Genomic DNA, 16,204 nt, shown 5'->3' on the forward strand with positions numbered 1-16,204 from the left:
TGCTCCCTTTTCCCTCTTCTCGCCCCAGAAATCCTCTGCTCTTCATGCCTGGCAGGCACTGAGCGTGGTACCCGGCCCCGTGGGAGGGCGAGGGGGCTGCTCTGCCCCACCGTGTCCCCCAGGGACCCCAAAGCTCGGTGCAAGGAGCCCCCCATCTGCCCTGGACCATCGCCTGGGCCCCTGCAGCGCAGGTGAGTGGAGCAACAGAGCCTTTGTGCTCCCCTGGCCTTATTGCTGTATAAAATGGCTTGGTTCAAAGACAAAAGGGGAACAAAAAACCACACGTTTTGGGGAGAGGCGGGGTGGGAAAAACAACCTGATGTTTTCTACAGCCCAGGCCTTGGGCCAGGCACAGTGATGGGGCGGCCGCCCCGGGTGGCCGGAGCCCTCCTTCCCCCTGCCTGCTTTGGAAATGGTTGGGGGCTCGGCGGGGGCAGCGAGCGGAGCTGGGGGGGCGAGGGGACAGCGAGCACCGGCCTTACCCCGGCCCCCTCCACCCCGTAAAGCGAAGCAGCGCCGAGCAGAGCTGTGGGCAGCCTCCTCCCCGTGAGGACAGCGGCTCCCAAAGCACTAAGCCTAGACCCAGCGGTGGCAAAACCTTCGCCCTGGCAGAAGCGAAGCTGCTCCCCCCCCCCCCCAAATCATTGCGTGCCCCCCACCCCCCGCCCCATCCTTCTCCCGGGCTCCACCGTGACGTCCGTGTGCGCGAGCGCCCTGTTGCGAGTTAATTCCAGGAAATAAGAAAGCGGAGAGGGAAGGGGACCGTCGCAGTCGCTGGGGCCCGGCCGGGCTGCTCCGAGCTCTCGCCTCTGCCGCCTCTGGCCGTCGCACGAAGAATGGGAGCGAGCCGCTTGCCTTGGGTTTTGTTTTGTTTTTAGTGCAAGAAATGCTGCCCATGCATGGGAATCCGAGTGGCCGGCGCTCGCCGCTCACCCCCCTCCCTCCCGGCCGGTGCTGGGGCCGGGGAACGTCCCCGTGCTGGCAGGACCGGACCCGTGCCGAGGCTGCGGGATGGTGCCGGCGGCCCCGGGGCTACGGCTGGTGCAGCAGGACGCGGCGGTGGCGATAGGCACGGGTGAATCGGGCTCCTCGCGCCGTCTCGTTCCTCTGCGGTCGGAGACGTGGTGCCGAGCCCGGCTGCCTTCGCCCATGGGGGCTCTGCGGGATGCTCCTGGTAGGTCTGGGGACGCCGAATTCCCCTGCGTCCCTTGGGTGACCGTGGCCTCTGCGGAGCCGTGGAGCAGGACCAGGATTTCACCTGCCTGTCCCCAATTTGCCGGAGGTACGGGAGGGGATGCTCCATCCGTGGACACAGCCGGGCCCTGCTGCTGCTCACACCGACGGTGTCTTGCTCGGGCGTCCGTGCCGCAGGATGAGGCCGGACCCCACCGGAGCTGCGGGTCCCAGCAGGGGGGCTGGAGGGGCGCGAGGGGATGCGACGGAGGGGGACGGTGCAGGGCGCGGGGCCAGCACGCCCGTGCTCGCTCCCGAAACGTCGGGTTAGAGTTTATAGCCCCCGCTCTCCTCCTCCGTCCGCAGCTCCGGCTCCTCGCGGCCCCCGTCCTCCGGCACCCCGTTGAGGTGGGACTTGCTGGGGCCCGGCCGCTCGCCCCCATCCGTGGAGGGGCCGGGCCGGGGCTGGGGGGAGGCGGTGGCCGTGGCCCCATTGCCGCTGGCCCCTTCGGACTTGCCGAAGTTGAAGAGCTTGCCGGGGTTGAATGGCTTGGTGGGCGACTGGACCTTCTCGGTCCCCGCGTCCCTCTTAGTCTCGGGGGATTTCAGGAACTTGAAGCTGAGGAAGCCGGGGAGTTTGTTATCGCTGCCGGTGGGGGACTGGGGGGACCTGGCGGCGGCCGTGCTGCCAGCCCCGGCCCCCCCGGAGAGGAACTTGCCCTGCAAAGGGATGATCTGCTTCAGCTTCATGACGTTGTTGGTGGCCAGCAGCGAGCTGGGGCGCTTGGGCTTGTCGGAGCCATGCGAGGTGCCCCCGGAGCCCTTGCCCTTGCCCTGGCTCTTCTCGTGGGCCGGGTCCTGCCCGGCGGCCTCGGGCTTGGCCTCGTCGCGGCTGGACTCGCGCTCCTTGCGGGCCTGGTACTCGGCGTGCCGCTGCCGCTCCTCCTCCTCCCGCTTGCGCCGCTGCTGCTGCTGGAAGTGGTGCTGTGCCTGGCGCTCGTGCTTCTGCCAACGGGGAGCGCGTCGGGCACGGGGACGCCTCGGGGACGTCCCTGCTCCGTGCTCGGCCCCGAGGGGCGCATTGCCCCCCTCCGGCATCGCCTACCTTGAAGGCCTCGCGGCGTTGGTACTCCAGCTTCGCCATCTCCTCAGCCACCCAGGCGGGGATGTCGGGGATGGCCACTTGGATCACGTACTTCAGCAGCAGGGCGAAGTGCTGCGGGGGCACGGGGGACACGCTGAGCATCCCCTCCCCAAATGTACCCCACAAGAAACGGGGACCGGAGAGGGCAGCGCACCGGGTGACCCTACAATAACAAACGGAGCGCCGTACCTCCAGCACCACCACGGAGATGATGGCTCCCTCGGGGCTGAGCCAGGGGAAGAGGCGCTGGAGCTGCCCGCACTGGGCGATCAGGTAGCAGTTGACCACGATGGCCAGGACGCCCATGGCCTCCATCACCTTCTGCATGAGGGACGGCACCGGGGATGAGCTGGAAGCCTGCGGCCAGCCCGGCCCCCCCCACGGCCCCCATCCCACCTGCCACTGCCCGATGCTCTCGACCCGCTGGCCGAAGGGGCGCTGCAGCCCCGTGCACAGCTTGAAGGCATCGCTGCGGATCTCGATGATGTTGTTCACCAGGGCGCACATGGCGGCCAGCGGGAAGGCGGAGGAGAAGAGCACCACGTAGCCGAACTGGATGAACATCTCCTGGTAGTCCTGGAAGGTGTCCTGGGGAGGAAGAGGAGGAGGAGGAGGAGGAATGCATTGCAGTGGGGCCTGGGGAGGGTGCCCCATGCCCTGCTGGAGCTCACCTCGTACTTCTTCATGCAGCTCTCCACCTCCGCCTGCGTCAGCTGCGTGGAGTAATCCTCCTCGGGCGGGTCGATCCAGGAGGCCCGGTTCCGCTTGCGCCCTTCCTCCTCACCCTCCTCCTCCTCCCGACTCTCGGCCGCCCGCCTCCTCCGGCTGCCCCGCAGGACGGCGGCCGGCTCCGCTGCCTTGACCGGACTTCCCGGGGCGCCTTCGGCGTCATCCTCATCCTCGCCCAGCTCGAAGACGGAGGCGGGGTCCATGCCCTTCTCCACCATGGTGGGGCTGCCCTCCTCCAGGAAGCTCTCATCCTCGGGGCCGCCGGGCTCCGTGCCGCGCCGCTCCGCCTTCTCGATGAAGCTCACCTTCTTCAGCTTCAGCCCGCAGTCCAGGGCGCTCTCGTCCTCCGAATCCGACTCGCGCCGCTCTTCCTCCTCCTCCTCCTCCTCCGGCACCCCGCAGCCCCCGTTCAGACACTTCTTCTCGCCCCGCGGCCCCTCGGGGGTGGCCCCGGCAGCTGGGGGGCCGCGGGGACGGGCGAGCAGGCGGAGGACGGCGTGCGCGACCTCGCGGAGGCTGCGGAGGCTGAGGTCCCCCCGGCGCAGCCGGCGGTACAGGTGGGGCTGCGACACCTCCTTGACGTTCTGCAGGAACTGGCGGGTGATGAGCAGCGTGGCCAGCATCTGCGTGGGGACACCGGGAACCCGCTGTCACCCGGGGGGGGGCCAGTTCCCGGGTGTCCCCCCTCCCGCGCCCCCATCGCCACGGGGTCCCCGCTCCTCCCCGTGGCCGCGCTGCTGGAGGGGGGCACCCAACGTGGTGTCCCCCCAGCGGCACCGAGCTCGCCGGCCTCGTGCGTGCCACCGCGGTGGGGACGGGAACCCCGGGGGTTGGGGTGCGCGGGGGGGTCAGGGGTGGCATGCACGGCCCCCGCCCTCCCCGCTCCTACTTTGGATACTCCCAGTCTCCAGCAAAAGCCCAGGAGGCCCTTAAAGAAGATGAGGGAGAGGTGGAGGTGGAGGAAGATGAAGGGGAGGAGAGCCTCTTTGAGCTGACGCATGAGGCTTTGGGAGAGAGAGAAGATGAGCAGGAGCTGTGGAAGGGACAGAAGGACGGACAGACAGACAGACAGAGAGAGACCGTGAGCGGTAACGCGGCATGCGGGGACAGCGGGGCGCGGGGAGGCCGGGTGCGGGTGCCGCTGGCTCGAGGACGTCCGTCTGTCCATCTGGGGGAGTTGGGGGGGTCCTCGCTGGCCCCGCCACCCCCAGGCGCTGCCCCTTACCTCCTTGAGCCGCTCCATGTCTTTGAGGTAGAAACCGATGTAGAAAAGACTTAGGTATGAATTTACAAACTGAAACTGCGGGAGAGAGAGGGCAGGGTGAGCGCGGGGCAGCCGCCGGGACCCTCGCGTCCCCCCCCCCCCCCCCCGGGGCCGCCCCCTTACCAGGACGATTTTGATGATGAGGTGTTTCTCGTAGGCACTCTGCAGGCGGTAGTTCTCTGCGAAGCCCAGAGGGTGAGTTCAGGGGGGGGGGGTCCCCACGCCCAGCCCCGACGCCCCCCCTTTCCCCCCGGCCCCCACGCACCCATGTCGTTCAGCCAGTAGGCGATCTTCTTGTAAACCTCGTCGCAGGTCGTGACGATGACGGCCAGGATGATTTTGGGCAGGAAGCGGATGATGCGGGGCAGCTCCTTGATGCTCAGCACGAACTCCTATGGGGACGGGGTCAGTGGGGGGGTGGTGGAAGCCCCCCGGCTGCTGGGACCCGGGCTGGGACCCACCTGGAGCTGGAAGCAGCCCAGCATGACGAGGAAGACGAAGGAGAGGCAGGCGAGGCAGACGGGCAGGCTGACCAGGCACTGGAAGAGCAGGCGCTTCCACGGCGGGTAGTAAAACTCCTCCGCGCTGGTCACGGGGCTGATTCTCTTAATGCCCTAATTTTGGGGGGGACGGCCACATGTGATCCCAGTGCTGGCTGCGGGGGACTCAGCCCGGACCCCCAGGAACAACCACGGATGTCACAACGGTGCCAATTCTCCGCACCAAGCCCCGGTGCCTTGAGCCTCCCCGCACACACAGGACCCGGAGGGACGGTGCTCAGCTCCACGGGGACACCCCACAAGGACCCCCCCCCTCCCTCCCCAGTGCTCACCCTGAACTGGGGCCGGGGCTCTTCGATGGACTCGGCGGGGGTGTCCAGTGTCCCCCACTTGTAGGCGAACTCAGCCCCGCGGCGCTTCCACTCCTCCAGGAAGAGCGTGGCCCAGATGACGTTGAAGATGGCGAAGACCACGCAGCAGATGTCCTGGCTGGTCTGCGGGGCGGAGGGCACCCACCGCACCGGGGTCGGTCCCCTCCTGTCCCTACTGCCCCCCGCTCAGCCCCCACCCCATCCGGTGGTCCCGGGGAGCCGCCTGGCCCCGACCCCGCTGCTCTGAGGGCTTGGGATGTGGTTAAGCAGCTGATGGGATTAGGAGCCTCCCAGCTCCGCAGCAATTAGGGCATTAAAGCATCAAAGGGAAAGGCTGGAGAGGGGAGGGGAAGGAAATGTCCCCTTCCAGCCCCCAAAAAGCTGGGATTTGCCCCATTTCCCAGCCCCTCGCACCTGGTCGCTCTCGGTGAAGGTGTAGAGGATGGAGCCGAAGACGGCGGGGTACACCATGGCCGAGGTGTAGAAGCCGAGCCAGGCGAAGTACATGGCGATCTTCACGCCGAAGTAGTCGCAGATCTCATCTGCAGGGGTCGGGGGGGGGGGTGTGAGCGGGGCCGGGACCCCCCCCTCCCCAGCCCCAGGACCCCCTGCCGGTGCCTCACCGAGCGGCTGAGCCTCGCAGATCGCCTGCACCCAGGACTTCATGAGCCGCTTGAGGATCCTCTGCTCGTGCAGCGGGAAGACCTGCTGGATGACGCCGCGGGCCGCCAGCTCCGGGACTGCGCCGCGGGGGCAGGAGGTGAGGCGTGGGGACGCCGCTGTCCCCCCCCCCCCCCCGCCAAGGTCCCCAGTGTGTGTCCCCAGCCAGGCCCGGCACAGCGGGCTTTGGGGCAGGGATAACGGGAAGGATGGGCTTGGGGTGACGGTGCCACAGCGGGGCTCCGTGCCCAACCCTGGTCATGGCACGGGGTGTGCACCGCGTGCCCGCTGTCCCCTTGTTTGTCACCCTGTCCCTGGGGACCCTCTGGGGGTCAGATGTGGTACAGCTGGGATGTGGGGAGGTGGCTTGGGGGGGGTGGGGGGGTCCGTGCCGTGCCGTGCCGTGCCATACTCACTGATGGGCTGCCCCTCGAGGAAGTGGATGTTGTGCAGCGCCTCGCCCTGCTTGGCGCGCAGGTTCTCCAGCCAGTACCTGATGATGTTTTGCCGTTCCTGCGGCACCGCAGCGGGGTGAGCCCGGCCCCCAGCGCCCCTCCTGTGACACCCGTGTCTCCCTGCACATCCCCTCCCCAGCCCCTGCCCTCTCCTGTCCCCTCTGAACCTCTCTTGTCCCCAGCTTCGGGGTGTTTAGTCTGGTCCCCAGCTGGGCCAGAGGGTCTCCAATCCCCTTTTCCACCTGGGGAGGAGGAGATGACTTGTGTCCCTGCCCCACATCCATGTGTCCCTGCCCCATGTCCCCGCGTCCCTGCCCCGTCCCTCGCCCCTCCGTGTCCCACCTGAGAGGTGAAGAAGTAAAGCTCGTTCTCGATGTTCTCGTAGATGTAATCCTCCTCGCAGGAGAAGCTCCGCATGCCCCCGCCGAACTCAGCTTTCACCGGCTTCCGCAGCCCGATCTCATCGGCCCCACGCAGCAGGCTGCAGGGAGCGGGGACACGGCTGGGGACGTGGCTGAGGGCACAGGGGGGACGCGGCCGGGGCTGGGGAGGTGGCCGGGAGCCTACCTCTCGTAGGTGGCGGTGACGAAGAAGGCGTAGACGCGGGTGTGCTTGTGGTGCCGGACCTGCACGATGAGCTCGGGGATGCCGAGGCGGATGTGGTTCAGCAGCCAGAGCAGCGTGTGGTCGTCCGTGGTGTCTGGGGGTGCACGGTGCCGGTCGCACCAGCCTGTCCCTGTGCCCGTGTTCTCCAGCACCATCCCCATCCCTCCCCGTGTCCCCACCTCGGGTACGGGGCTGCGAGGAGCTCCGGGCTGTGGTCCAGGTGCCATCGGACCCCTCCTCACCCCCCAGACCCAAGCCAAACCCTCGCATCTCCCTACCCGGGAAGGTCATCAGCACATCGCAGTTCTCCGTGGGCACCGTCTTCATCCAGGCTTTGTGGGACATGATGTAGCGCCCGGCTTGGAGCAGCCGCTTCCCAAAAAGCTTGTCTGCCGGAGGAACGGAGCGGGTGAGCGGCCGCGGGCACCCCCAGGCCTCCCCCCCCGACCCGCAGCCCCGCACTGGGAGCCGGACCCCGAATCAACAATGATTCAGCTGCTGGCATGCACGAAGGGACAGGGACCCCAGTGTGTCCCCAGCGGTGGCCGTGCCAGCGGGTCGCAGCGAGGTGACGCCGGCTCCGGCTCAGGTTTCTCCTCCGGCAGCTCCGGGTGCCCGAAAAAGCCCCGACAGCTGCCGGGGAGGAGGTGGCGGCGCAGCCTGGCAGGGCCGGGATCCCCGGTGCCCCCCCCTGGACCCCCCCCCGTGCTCACCTCTGCCCGCAGCCCCTCGGCGGGGCCGGGCTCCGGCAGGGCCGCGGCACCGGAAGATGGAAAACGGCAGGAAAAATGGGGAGAGCGAAAAAGCAGCCAGTCTCCATGGAAACCTGGGGAGGCCCCGTGCCGCTGCGAAGAGCGGGGATGGGGACGGTCCCCAGGGTCCCCTTGTCACCCCCTGGCTGGGGCTTTTGTAGGGACACAGCCCGTGTCCTGCTCCGGGGTAGCCATGCCGCAGGGGTTCGCTGTCCCCATGCCCGGTGCCCCCATCACCTCTCTCGGGATGGACGGGCACCTGGCGCATCCCAAACCGGCAGGGAGGGCAGGATGAGGCCCCCATGGTGCCATCAGGTCCCCCCCCCCCGCATGCCAGCAGCACCCGGCCGCCTCCGTGCCTCAGTTTCCCCCTGCTGAGCCAGGGCGCAGGGGATGTCGCAACAGCCAGCCTGCCCCAGGGCTGGGAAGGTCCCGGGGCACAGGAAATCCTGCTCGCACCGGGCACGCCGGCCCCAAAAAACAGGAAATGCCGGACCTGCTCCGTCCCTGCGGATGCGCCCCAGCTCCGGGCCCCCATCCCAATTCAGAGCAGGGCCCCACCGCCGGCTGAGACCCGACAAACTCATCTCCCCCGCTGCCGGTGGCTCCGGGTGGGCAGGGGCCGCGCTGAAAGGCCGCCCTGTGCCGGCACCGTGGGCGAAAGAGCGGGACGGCGCCAGGCTGCTCGGCACGGCTCACCCGACACCCCCGGAGCGGGGCTGATCCAGCACCCCGGGGGCATCGCTCGCCCGCCCCGTACGCGGAGAACGCCCTCGCGGAGGCGAGGCAGGGCCTGGCCGAGCACAAGCCCGGCATTGTGGGTGCCGGCACAGCTGCAGGGCCGGGATGGTGCCGGGGGAGCCGCTTCGGGTGGGGACGTGGGTGTCCCCGTGGGGTCCCCCAGCTCCGCCCCATCCAGGCACTCTGCCCCATCCAGAGCCACGGGGACCCCCCAGCCCGAGCGGGACCCCTGCTCTGCTCCGGCACGGACGGCGATGAGCACCCATCCTGCTCGGCTGGGGGTGCTGAGGCCCCAGCTGGACACCGGCAGGGCGAGCTCGGCCGGCTGAATTATTTACGCCCCGCCAAGGGAGCCGTAATCCTAGCTGGGAGAGCGGGTGGCCGGGGAGGGGGGCACCGCACGCACCCCCCAGCACGCGCGTGTGCGCGCTCCCACGTGTGCGAAGCCACGACAGCGCCCCGGTTTGCACCACGAGGCCCCCAGCAAGGCGTGAGCCCCCCCCTGCGCGGGGCACGGACCCCGAGGAGCTGTGGGTTGGGGGCGCGGGGACCCCAGCGCTGGGCTCAGCTGCTCGGGGTGCAGCAGGGCTTTTCCTTCCCAAGGTCACTGGAAGAGACGTGGAGGAGCCGCAGAGGGGTCCTGAGCGCAGGTCCTGTCCCCCTGACCATGGCGGGGGGGGGGGCGGGGGACACACTGCATTGACCCCCCTCCGGCCACGGGGCCGTCCCTGCCTCCTGCCCCACGTCCCCTCCTGGTGCCACCGGTGCCAACGCCGGCAGAGCCACCGAGCACAGGGGGACGAGGGGACACCGCCGCTGTCCCTCTCTCCCCGCTTGTCCCCGCGGCCACCCGCTCACCTTGGGGTAAGGTCACCGGAGCCGCAGGGCTCTGGGGACCCAAAAATCCTTCCCCGGCCACCCCGCGGAGCCCGCGGCCGCTCGGGGCAGAGGCGGGCGTCATTTGGAGGCCGGACCTGCCTGCTGCGGGGGGGGGGGGGGGGGGGGGGGGGGGGGGGGGCACAAAGTGGGTCACGCTCCCACCCGTGACGCCCCGTGTCCCAGCCTGGCCATGTCCTCGGTGCTGTCACCTGCTGGGGGGGGGGGGGGGGGGGCACGCGTTCTCCTGCAGCCCCCTCCCCACGTTGGGGACCCGATGGCAAGGCCCTCGCCCTGCACCCGCTGCCCTTGGGCTGCGTGGACCCCATCGGGGGGGGGGGGGGCACAGACCTGGCAAGGGGGGACAAAAGGACCTTCCCCCGGGGGGGGGGGACACACTCATGGCATGGGGGTGACAGAGCTGCCCTGGGGGGGGGGGGGGCATTGATAAATCTTCGGGCACACAGCCCCCTGCACGCACCCTGTCCCGGGGGGGGGGGGCGGGGGCGCACGGAGCGGTGCGGGGGGAGGGGCGCACATACATCCCAAACCCCAAACGGTCGGGGAAAGGCTGGGGGGGGTGCGGGCAGCACGGGGCTGTGCTGGGACCACCACGACCCCCCCCCCCCCGGGATGGGAGAAAGGGGGGCAAAAATCATCGCCCTACCCCCCCACCCCCCCCCACCCCGGAGCGGCCCCGCCGCATTGAGCCGCAGGGAGCGGCCCCGCCGCCCGGTGCCCCCCACCCCCCCCCTACCCCAGGGGGCCGGCTCCTCCCGGTTCCGTGCCACCCCCCCCCCCTCCTCCGGTGGCCCCCCCCCGCTCCATCCATCCCCGGTGCCACCTACCCAGGACGCCAGCGGGGGCCGCCGGCTCCGGTCGTTCGTCGGCGGCCGGGGCCCTCCGGGGCCGTTCGCCCTCCTGAGCTGCCGCCGGCGGCTCGGGCATGGTGGGGGGCACCGGGCGCGGCGGGGGCTCGGCGGGGACCGGTGCATGGGGACCGCCGCGGCTCCGGGCACGGGGCCGGTGCCTCCCGAAGCCGCCCGAGCCGCCGCCGCCGCCGCCGCGCCCGGCCGGGAGGAGGGACAAAGGCGGCGGAGCGCAGAGCTCCCGGCCCCCCCGGAATCAGCCTGCTTGGACGACGGCCCCCCCAGCGCCGAGCCGGGGGGACCCAGGAGTCCCCTCACCCCTCCCTTCACCCCCCCCCCCCCTTCACCCCCCCTCTCCATCACCACCCCCCTCTCCATCACCCCCACCCCCCACCCCGGGGAGGAGAGGGTGCGGAGCATCCCTGCTGCCAGCCCCCCCCCCCCCCCCCCCGGGATGCCCCACGTCCCCAGCACCCCCACACCCTGCTTGACCCCCCCCACCCCGCCGATGCCCCCTGCACCCCCACATCGCCCCCCCCTCCTGTTTACTCCCCCCATCCTGCCTGCCCCACATCTCAGCCCCTCGCCCCCCCCCGCCCCCCAGCTGCCCCACATCCCTGGCCCCCCCACACCCCCCCTAACCCGCCCCCCCGGCACTGTGCCCAGGCCCGGTTATTTCGGGTGGAGAGGCATGCAGGGAACCCAACCTGGGCCGTGCTGTCCCACTGACATTTGGGAGCCCTCCCCTGCCCCCCCCACCCCACAAACCAACCCCAGTGACCCCCCCAAAACCCCCAGGGTGTCACCGGGTGGGGGCCCTGGTGCAGCCCCACCAGGCACCCTGCTGTCCCCATGGCAGTGTGGGCATCAAGGCTTGGGGACCCCCATGGCCAGGTCTTGCCCCCCCCCTGCCCCCCCAGCTCTGAACACCCACGGCTATTTTGGGGCCAGCGCCGGGTGCCAGCGGTGACGCGGTGCCACCGGGAACCGTCCCCTCCTCCAGCAGCTGCTGTTGGGGCTCACAAGCTGGCGCCTCGCCCGGGCCAGGCCTGGCCACCGTCCCCGTCCCGTTTTGAGACCCCCCCGGCCTCGGAGCTGGAGCCGCTCCTCGCTGCTGTGTCCCCTCCGTTGGGCTCGTGGCCCCGCGTTCCTGGCCCACGGAGCGCGGGGAGGGGGTCGGAGGGATCTGTGATGGGCCCAGCGGGATTTGTAAAGCACGGGGGTGGTGCTGATGGGTTTCAGCATCCCTGGGACCCCTGCGTCCCTCCTGCGTCTCCTGCGTCCCTCCCGTGTCCTCCTGCATCCCTGCCTCCATCATCCTGCGTCCCTCCTGCATCTCCTGCATCCCCTCCATCTCCTGCATCGCCTCCATCTCCTGCATCCCCTCCATCTCCTGCATCGCCTGCATATCCCCTGCATCTCGTGTCCCTCCTGCATCCCCTCCATCTCCTGCATCCCCTCCATCTCCTGCATCCCCTGCATATCCCCTGCATCTCGTGTCCCTCCTGCATCCCCTCCATCTCCTGCATTGCCTGCATGTCCCCTGCATCTCGTGTCCCTCCTGCATCCCCTCCATCTCCTGCATCCCCTCCATCTCCTGCATCCCCTGCATGTCTCCTGCATCTCGTGTCCCTCCTGCATCCGTCCTGCATCTCCTGCATCCCCTCCATCACCCGCATCCCTCCTGCACCCCTGCCTCCATCACCCTGAATCCCTTCTGCATCTCCTGCATCCCCTCCATCCCCTGCATATCCCCTGCATCTCGTGTCCCTCCTGCATCTGTCCTGCATCTCCTGCATCCCCTCCATCACCCTGCATCCTCCTGCACCCCTCCTGCACCCCTGCCTTGATCCTCCTGCGCCCCTCCCGAAGCTCCTGCGTCCCTCCTGCATCCCTGCCTCCATCATCCTGAGTCCCTCCTGCATCCCCTGCATCCCCTTCACCTCCTGCATCCCCTTCACCCCCTCCATCTCCTGCATCCCCTGGCCCCCCCCCCCCCCCCTCCCGTGCCCTCCCCCCCGCCTCTGCAGCCCCGGCCAGGCCCCAGCAGGCTGCCAGCAGCCCCCAGCTCTGGGGGGGGGGGGGGGGGTGGAGACCACGAGGGGGACCCCCGGGCTGGGGGGGGGATGGGGGACGGGACTGAGCCCCGGCAGCGCTGCCGGCCCGCTGGGGACCGGGGGGGGGGGGGGGAGGACCGGGGGGGACCCCCGCAGCCACCGCAGCGCTGCGCTGTGCCCCACGCCGGGCGGAAGCGCTCTGCTCCTGCGCGGCTTCACGCGGCGCCGCGTCATTCCCCGCCGCCGCCCAATCAGAAGCGGCATCTCGGCATAAAGCCCGCCCTCCGAGCTGAAAGAACCAATCGGGTGGCGCTCGCGGGCGCGGCGGGGCTCCCGCGCCGAGGCCGCCGCAGGGCGCTGGGGGGCGGGGCGAGGGCTCATGGCGCTGCGCGGGGCGCTGAGCGCGGCGGGACGGAGGTGGGGGCACCTTGGGGGCGGGGGGGGCACGGGGAGGGGGGGGTGCATGGGGGAGGGGGTGCACGGAGGGGGGGGTACCGGGAGGAGGGGTGCACCGGGGGGGGGGTCTGCAGGGGGAGGGGGGGTGCACGGGGGGGGGGGGTCTGCAGGGGGAGGGGGATGCACAGGGGGGTGCACGGGGAGGGGGGGGTCTGCAGGGGAAGAGGGGCGCAAGGGGAGGGGGTGCACGGGGGGTGCACGGGGGGGCGGCATGGGGAAGCGGGGGCTTGGGGGGGGTGCACGGGGGGGGGGGGTGTGCCTGGGCAGGGGGGTGTGCATGGGGAAGGGGGGGGCTGCAGGGGGATGGGGTGCACGGGGGGGCTGCATGGGGAAGGAGGGGTTGGGGGGGCTGCACGGGGAAGGAGGTACACGGGGGGAGTTGCTTGGGGGGGGGTACGTGGGAGGGGGTCTGCACGGAGAAGGGGGGTGCGTGGGGGGGGTCTGCACATAAGGGGGGCACGCTTAGGGCTGGGAGTCCTGAGGTATGGGGCGTGCATTTGGGGAGGGGATGTCCATACAGGTGGGTCTGCATGGGGGGGGGGGGGGGGGCTGCACCCCTGGGGGTGGTGATGGGGGGGGGGGCTCCCAGGGGCCAGCGGGTGTCCCGAGGGGGCGCACCCCTGGGGGATGCAAGGGGAAGGGGCACACCCATACGTGGGGCAAGGTGAATGGGGAGGGGCGTCAAATCCCTGCACCCACTGTGCCCCATTTTGGGGTGTGCATGGGAACATATCCCCCCCCCCCCCCCCCCCCCCAACTTACGTCCCCCCCCTGCAGGTGGGCGCAGCGGCGCCTCTGCTGCACGGCGCGGGGCGACACCATCTTCGCCGTGTCCTCCGGGCACGGGCGCTGCGGGGTCGCCGTCATCCGCACCAGCGGGCCGGGCAGCCGGGGGGCCCTAAGGAGCCTCACGGGGCGCCCCGAGCTGCCCCCCCCCCGCGTCCTGGCCCTGCGGCGCATCCGAGACCCCGCCACTGCCGAGCCCTTGGACCGAGGCCTCGTCGTCTGGTTCCCAGGTGGGGGGTGGTAGAGGGGTGCCTGGCTGGTTTTGGGTGCCCGGCGGGGGTTTTTGGGTGCCCGGCGGGGGTTTTGGGTGCCCGGCGGGGGTCTCGGTGCCTGGAAGGGGGTGTGTGTGGGGGGTGTCTGGGTGCCCATCACGGCGCGGCGCAGCCCCTCTTGGTGTCCCCGGCACCGTGGCGTCAGGGCTGTGTGGGGTCAACGCTGCCCCCTTCTCCCCGCCCCTAAGCTCGGCTGCGGGTGGGGGGCTCCCTCCTGCTCCCCCTCCCCAAATCCCTGTGGGCGCCCGTCCGAGCCGTGCCCTGAGCTCCCCGCACCCCGCAGGCCCCCAGAGCTTCACGGGCGAGGACTGCGCCGAGCTGCACGTGCACGGCGGGCCGGCGGTGGTGAGCGGCGTGCTGCGGGCGCTGGGTGAGAGCCCCCGTCCCCAATCCCCTCGGGTCCTGCACCCCGGGGTGCTCCCGGAGGGTTCACCCAGCTCGGGGCTCACCCGGTGGCCCCGTGGCAGGGCGCCTGCCCGGGCTGCGCCCCGCCGAGCCGGGCGAGTTCACGCGGCGAGCCTTCCACCGCGGGAAGCTGGACCTGACGGCCGCCGAGGGGCTCGGGGACCTCATCCACGCCGAGACGGAGGCGCAGCGGCGCCAGGCGCTGCGGCAGATGGAGGGCGAGCTGGGGAGGCTCTACCAGCGCTGGAGCGAGACCCTCACCCAGGTAAAAGGGGGTGTTTGGGGTGGGGGGGGGGGGGGGGTGGGGGGGGTCCGGGTGCCTGGGTTCTCCTCCCTCGACGCGTGGCAGGAACGGGTTGGGGATGCGGGGGCCGTCCCCGCTGAGCCTCGTCCCCCTCGCTGCCCCCCAGGCTCTTGCCCACCTCGAAGCCTACATCGACTTCAGCGAGGATGACAACGTGGAGGAAGGGGTGTTGTCCCAAGGTAAGGGGCGGCGGGGGGCACGGCACCCTGTCCCCGCTGTCGTGTTTCCCCCCCCCCCCCCCCCCCCTGACACGTCCCCGTTCTGTCCCCGCAGTGGACGCAGCCGTGCGGGCGCTGGAGCAGGAGCTCGGTGCCCACCTGCAGGATGGGCGCCGGGGGGAGCTGCTCCGTGGGGGGGTCCGCGCAGTCATCGCCGGCCCCCCCAACGTGGGCAAGAGCAGCCTACTCAACCTGCTGTGTGAGTGGGGCGCGGGGGGGCTGCTGGTGACATTTTAACCCCCACCCCCGATAACAGCAGCCACCTCCCCATCCCCGATGATGCCTGTACGGGCAGGAGGTCCCTGGCGTCACCCCTCCCCCCTGAGCCCCCCGTCTCCCACCCCCCCCAGGCCAGCGCCCGGCAGCCATCGTGTCGCCGGTGGCGGGCACCACGCGGGACGTGGTGGAGGTGTCCCTCAACGTCACCGGTTACCCCGTGGTGCTGAGCGACACGGCCGGGCTGCGCGACGCCACCGACCCCGTCGAGCGAGAGGGCGTCAGCCGCGCGCGGGACCGGTGAGCTGGGGTCAGGGCGGGGGTGCAGGCAGGATTGGGGGGCACCCCCCCCCCCCCCCCCCCCCCCCCCCGGTTTAACCGCAGGGTTGGGACATGGGACGTGGCAGGATGCGGCCCCGTGCCCAGCCCTGCCGCGTCCCCGCAGGCTGCAGCGAGCAGACCTGGTGCTGGCCGTGCTGGATGCCACGGCCGTGCCCGCCGAGCCGGCGGGGCTGGGGGCTGCCGTGGGGTCCCTGGTGCCCCCCGCCGCCCCCTGCATCCTGGTGCTCAACAAGGCCGACCTGCTGGGGGGGGACACGGGGGCTCTGCGTGCCGCCTGCGCCCAGGGACCCCCAGTGCCCCCCGCCACCCTTCTGTCCTGCAAGACGGGCGACGGCATCGACCGCCTGCTGGAGCTGCTGGGGCAGCAGTTGGCACAGCTGTAAGCGCACGGGGGTTTTTTTTTTTTTTTGGGGGGGGGGGGGGGGGACACGACACCGCTTACCCCATCCCTGTATGGGCAGCTTGAGGAGGGGGGTGCTCCAGGGTGTTTTTTTTGCCCCCTCCCTAGGTGCGGAGACCCCCTGGCCGGCTCGCCCAGCCTGACGCAGAGCCGGCACAGCCAGCACCTGGGGGACTGCGCGGCCGCGCTGGCGCGCTACGGCCGGCACCGCGCGCGGGACCTGGGGCTGGCGGCCGAGCAGCTGCGGCTGGCGCGGCGGCACCTGGGGCGCATCACCGGGCACGTGGGCGCCGAGGACGTCCTCGACATCATCTTCAGGGATTTCTGCGTCGGCAAGTGACGGGGCGCCGGGGCGTGGCCCCCCCCCTCCTTGCGGGTATTAAACCGTGGTGCCTTGGGCTGCTTCTGGCATATTTCCCCCTGCGCCCCCCGCCGCGGTCCCCGCAGGGCTCGGTGGCCCCGTGCCAGGACGCTGTGCTTTCCCTGGCTGGGGGGGGGGGGCAGGGGGTGTATGTCCTGAGCCCCAGCTGTGGGGGGAAAAAAAAAAAAAGCGCTGGGAAAGGCCACGTTTCCTGGCCAGGAGGATAAACAAGGAGCTGGAGTGTCTG

The 16,204-nt window shown here is 70.8% G+C and overlaps 2 protein-coding genes across 3 annotated transcripts; one reads left to right on the top strand and one right to left on the bottom strand.

Moving 5' to 3' along the window:
* Nucleotides 1-856: 856 nt before the first annotated feature.
* On the bottom strand, nucleotides 857-10,248 carry ANO8 (anoctamin 8). Of its 2 annotated transcripts, none has more exons than XM_035569795.1 (17): nucleotides 10,120-10,248; nucleotides 7,181-7,291; nucleotides 6,864-6,996; nucleotides 6,639-6,777; nucleotides 6,258-6,354; nucleotides 5,805-5,921; nucleotides 5,596-5,723; nucleotides 5,143-5,304; nucleotides 4,772-4,924; nucleotides 4,576-4,702; nucleotides 4,434-4,489; nucleotides 4,272-4,346; nucleotides 2,989-3,669; nucleotides 2,714-2,905; nucleotides 2,507-2,638; nucleotides 2,279-2,389; nucleotides 857-2,175 (listed from the first exon to the last, which is right to left on the bottom strand). In XM_035569795.1, the coding sequence occupies exons 1-17, from the start codon at nucleotides 10,217-10,219 to the stop codon at nucleotides 1,501-1,503; spliced, it is 3,189 nt and encodes a 1,062-aa protein (XP_035425688.1). In that variant the 5' UTR covers nucleotides 10,220-10,248; the 3' UTR covers nucleotides 857-1,500. The 2 variants fall into 2 exon arrangements, with proteins under 2 accessions (XP_035425688.1, XP_035425687.1); XM_035569794.1 differs by having other exon boundaries at nucleotides 857-2,178.
* A 2,314-nt stretch (nucleotides 10,249-12,562) lies between these two features.
* Nucleotides 12,563-16,182, top strand: GTPBP3 (GTP binding protein 3, mitochondrial). Its single transcript, XM_035569812.2, has 9 exons — nucleotides 12,563-12,614; nucleotides 13,431-13,669; nucleotides 13,995-14,081; nucleotides 14,179-14,381; nucleotides 14,527-14,599; nucleotides 14,694-14,837; nucleotides 14,989-15,154; nucleotides 15,300-15,575; nucleotides 15,705-16,182. Exons 1-9 carry the CDS (start codon nucleotides 12,577-12,579, stop codon nucleotides 15,934-15,936), a joined length of 1,458 nt encoding a protein of 485 aa, XP_035425705.1. The 5' UTR covers nucleotides 12,563-12,576; the 3' UTR covers nucleotides 15,937-16,182.
* The last annotated feature ends 22 nt before the right edge of the window (nucleotides 16,183-16,204 follow it).

Source organism: Cygnus atratus, chromosome 26 (genome assembly GCF_013377495.2).
Source record: "Cygnus atratus isolate AKBS03 ecotype Queensland, Australia chromosome 26, CAtr_DNAZoo_HiC_assembly, whole genome shotgun sequence".
Classification (NCBI taxonomy): domain Eukaryota; kingdom Metazoa; phylum Chordata; class Aves; order Anseriformes; family Anatidae; genus Cygnus; species Cygnus atratus.

Excerpts from the sequence above, each read along its gene's own strand:
- ANO8 (XM_035569794.1), bottom strand. The coding sequence starts at position 10,219 with ATGCCCGAGCCGCCGGCGGCAGCTCAGGAGGGCGAACGGCCCCGGAGG. Across the intron at positions 6,997-7,180 it reads TGTGCTGATGACCTTCCCGG|ACACCACGGACGACCACACG; the intron begins GTAGGGAGATGC and ends GTGCACCCCCAG. Across the intron at positions 6,355-6,638 it reads TTTACTTCTTCACCTCTCAG|GAACGGCAAAACATCATCAG; the intron begins GTGGGACACGGA and ends GCGGTGCCGCAG.
- GTPBP3 (XM_035569812.2), top strand. The coding sequence starts at position 12,577 with ATGGCGCTGCGCGGGGCGCTGAGCGCGGCGGGACGGAG. Across the intron at positions 13,670-13,994 it reads CCTCGTCGTCTGGTTCCCAG|GCCCCCAGAGCTTCACGGGC; the intron begins GTGGGGGGTGGT and ends CGCACCCCGCAG. Across the intron at positions 14,382-14,526 it reads GGAGCGAGACCCTCACCCAG|GCTCTTGCCCACCTCGAAGC; the intron begins GTAAAAGGGGGT and ends GCTGCCCCCCAG.